The following is a 4112-nucleotide window of genomic DNA, read 5'->3' on the forward strand; positions in this document are numbered from 1 at the left end:
CAGCATGTACAGGAAAATTATCTGACATTCATAAACAGTACAGAACAACAACAAAAATCCCTGTAGCAACTTGAATAGGAAGAGGTCGTAAGGATTCTTGAAAAGGTCTCATATTTGGAGAAAATGTGGTATATTTTTCCTTTTGAATGTTTATACAAAAGTAAAATCAATCAAAGTAAATAGCCAGTCTTCAGGTCAATGCATTCTGTTTTTTAACTGATTGAATATTCTAATAGTGGATGAGGTTGGTTTTCAGTTATTGTTTTGTTGGTGCGTATATGTTAACACTTCTTTATTTAATACTGGAGTATGAGTGTAATAATTGAGCCGCACTGTCCACTTCCCTGAACCCTCCCTGCATTATTTGAAAACCTAGCAACAAATGGAGTTGTTACAGTTGTATAAATGAAGGGATTAATAGAGCTGTGCAGGGTGTCCTTCAGATCCTCAATGAGGATAGGTGCTGTCCTCTACATTTTAGCAGTGATGCTTGCCTTCTACAAGTACTTACAACCTAACTGTCTTTCTAGCATGGTATGTCATTTTCTGTGGGTTGCAGTGTCTACACCAGGGGCAGGCAAAGTCCGGCTCATTGGCCGGATCTGGTCAGCAGTGGACTCCATTTCTCAGCACCCCCCTGCTCACACAGCTGGGGCTGGTTTCCATGGAGGCCCCAGCAGCTGCTGCGCTGTGATAGCACAGGGCCAGGGTTTCCATGGAGACGGGTCCCAGCAGCATTGGCAGGGAGTGGAGCTGCTCTGCAGCTGGGCTGGGATCATGCGGTGGTGATGTGGTTTGGTGCCGGGGCAGAGCTGCAATCCGCAGCCTGCATGCTCTGGGCAGGGGTGTGCAGGTAGCGGATTGTGGCTCTGCCCCAGCTCCGGACCACACTGTTACTCTGCAAGGAGCTGGGGCCAGTCTTAACGGAAACCCTGGCCCCGTGCTGTTACAGCACAGCTGCTGCTGGGGTCTCCATGGAAACAGGCCCCAGCCACGCAGGCAGGAGCTTCTGGGAAATAGAGTCCAGCCACCGGCCGGATACACCATTTTGCTCACCTCTGGTCTATACTCTTTTGGGACTCAGCCATGCATCTAATTAATCTTTTTTAATGCAGAATTTAATTGACAGATAAAGTATTTTTGACTAGTAAAATCAACAGGAGCAAGGGGAACACAGCTTTTCTGGCTCCTCCAGTTTTTTTCCTTGGCTTTATTTGCCTGTTTTTCGTATTAGACCATTAATCATAGTGGCTGCTTGCAGACATTAAAAAAAACAAACAAACTGCACTTTACTTTACTTTAAACTTGGTGTGCTCCTGCACCAAGCCCAGCACATGCCCAGAAGAGGCAGCACCTTAGTTGGACCAGGCTCGCATGATGTCTGTATTGATTGGGCGCTTTAATGGGGCCTTTTGGGAAATTTTATCTAAAGCTGATTGAATCAGCTATTAGCTAAAACTGCCAAAAAGCCCCGTCAAAGTGCCCAGTCGTTACTGACACTACAGAGCCGGGTCGAAGTAATTCGCTGCTGCTTTCGATAAAGCGCATTTGTGGAGGGAGGGGGAGGTTTAACATCTGCAAGCAGCCATTGTTTTCTTCTGAGAGTGTTGGAGGCACCAAGATGGATTTTTCACACATGTCCCATTTCAGTGGGGATTCATCTTTTCCAAGTGCATGACTGGACAAGAGTATGATTCTTTTAGCTGGCAAAAAAACCTCTGCCAAGGGCTAGCAAGGTCTAAGCAAGACAGGGCTGAGGCACCACAGGTCAAGGGCACCCTCTTAATGCTGTGGTGACTGAGTCAGGCATTCTGCTCCTCGTGACAGTATCATATCTTTCAGAGGACAGAAACTTATCCATTCTTTTACCACCCTGTGGATGAAGTTTGGCTGCACCAAATAGTTGGGTCTTTTTATCACCTCAAATTTTTGTAATTATATATTTTCATTTTGAATTGTATTCGTTTTCAAAACACGTGATTTAGCAATTCATATGAAACCCACTCTGGACCAGTGATGTCTTATGCAATGAGTTGTCAGTATATGATATGGAAGAACATGCTTTCAGCAGTTTTGAATCTGCCACCTTTCAATTCTGTTGTTTCCTCTTGTTCTTTATTACATTATTATAAACGATAAATTGAAATTCTTGCTCTGTCCTTTTTTGTCATTCTTTATGTTGCATACTTTATCTTGGACTTTATGGGGGAAAAATGAATTTTTCACTCTCTTTTAATATGGTAGTTTTTCATTGCTCCTGATTATTCTTGTCTTTCTTCTTACTTTTACTTTTCCATTTTTGGGACTGTAGAATCATAGGATTTCAAGGCACTTCCTGGGTCATCAGATACAGTCACCAGCTATTCAGGCAACCACGTCATATAAGCCCTTTATAATCTGATCAAGCTCCATTTTAAAAGTAATTAGGTTTTTTGTTCTTAGAGCCTTGCTGACAAGAACTGGATGTGCATTTCAGGTGAAGGCATTTCACTGATATATGTTGTTATATTTTGCACATTATTTTCCATTCTGTTCCTTTCAGCCTTCTTCTTTTTCCTTTGCTCTTTTGATTACTGATACACCTTGAAAAGTCCTCAGAGATGCCCACATCTACTTCACCATGTCCAGTAGAGTAACTGGAAGGAGCAGGGGACAACCAGGGCAGCAGCCCCTGGAGCTGCCATTTGGGGGTGGGGAGGTGTATGTGCAAAAGCAGCCACTACCACAGCAGCAGCTGACCATACCACCACAACTTGCACGACAAAAGTTGGCACTGCCCTGTGTGTCACAGGTGTCCCAGGCGCAGAGCTGCCCTGCTACACCTCTGGATATGTTATTCTTGCATTTCATCTGACATGTTGTTACCTGGCTTGGTTAGATTCCCCATAAAATTTATTCAGTCTCCAGTAACCTAAATAATTTGGCATTTGCAAATTTACCATGCAGCTCTTCATCCATTTTCCAGATCATTATTTATATATTAGACAACACTATTTCTAGCACAAACTCAGTAACATGTTGCAGTTTCTGTGATGAAGATGCACAGGCAGAGGGAGGAAATATTATTTGGGGGGGCTGAGCATGTGTGTGTGCACACCTGTCCCCCCCAGCAGTTAAGCCTGTCATGGGGAAGGGGCATGAGGGGGCAGATTGCCCCCACAGGGAGGGAGGGAGTGAGGCAGGGGCTTGGGTGAATGGGGCCCTGGGGCCAAGGTAGGTCATGGGACACTCGGAGCCTGGGCTGCTCATCCAGGGGCATGGGGAGGGTGCTCCTGCTGCTGTGCACGCCCCTGCAGAGGCCCGGAGGCATGTGCCCCCTGGATCAGTGCATGGGGCAGTGGTGGGCTGCCACTGCAGGCTGGGCTCTATGCCCTGCTGCCTGGGGAGTGGTGCAACACCATGTTCCTGCCACATGCTGACTGCTCTGCATCTCCTGCCCAACCACCGGCAGCAGGCACATGGCGTCATGCTGTTCCCCGGGCAGCGGCAGTGGGGTGCAGAACCCAGCCCACAGCGGCAGCCTGCCTCCACCCTGCACAGAGATCCGGGGGCAGCATGGCTCCCGGGCCTCTGCCAGGGTGTGTGCAGCAGCAGGAGCACCCCCCACCATGCCCATGGATGAACCTCCGAGTCTCTGAGCATCCCACAACCTGCCCCGCCCCTGCTTCTGCCCCACTTGGTTCCTTACTGCAGGGGCCTTGGTCTGCACCCCCACACCCCTTCCCCATAACAGTCTTGCCTGCTGTGGTGAGCAATACTTTACACGCTACCGGGCTGCTGCAAGTTGCAACTGTGTGTCTGTGCTTGCCCCTCCCCCACTGCTGCAGCTGCCCAGAGCCTGTGCCTGGACTGCCGTGCGGCCCTACCCGCTGCCCCGTGTTTGTTTGGGGGGGGGGGGGGGGGGGGGACCCCCACACCCCTTCCCCATAACAGTCTTGCCTGCTGTGGTGAGCAATACTTTACACGCTACCGGGCTGCTGCAAGTTGCAACTGTGTGTCTGTGCTTGCCCCTCCCCCACTGCTGCAGCTGCCCAGAGCCTGTGCCTGGACTGCCGTGCGGCCCTACCCGCTGCCCCGTGTTTGTTTGGGGGGGGGGGGGGGGGGGGGGGGGC

The 4112-nt window shown here is 49.3% G+C and overlaps 1 protein-coding gene across 1 annotated transcript in view; it reads left to right on the forward strand.

Annotated features, from left to right (window-relative positions):
* Window positions 1-4112, forward strand: part of RSRC1 (arginine and serine rich coiled-coil 1) — a 329106-nt gene that overhangs the window by 153398 nt on the left and 171596 nt on the right. Inside the window, exon 7 of the mRNA XM_025215036.1 lies at window positions 2354-2376. Within this exon, the coding sequence (XP_025070821.1) occupies window positions 2354-2376 (23 nt within the window). The remainder of the gene's footprint in view (window positions 1-2353; window positions 2377-4112) is intronic.

The sequence above is a fragment of the Alligator sinensis genome, unplaced genomic scaffold, assembly GCF_000455745.1.
Source record: "Alligator sinensis unplaced genomic scaffold, ASM45574v1 scaffold60_1, whole genome shotgun sequence".
Taxonomy (NCBI): Eukaryota; Metazoa; Chordata; order Crocodylia; family Alligatoridae; genus Alligator; species Alligator sinensis.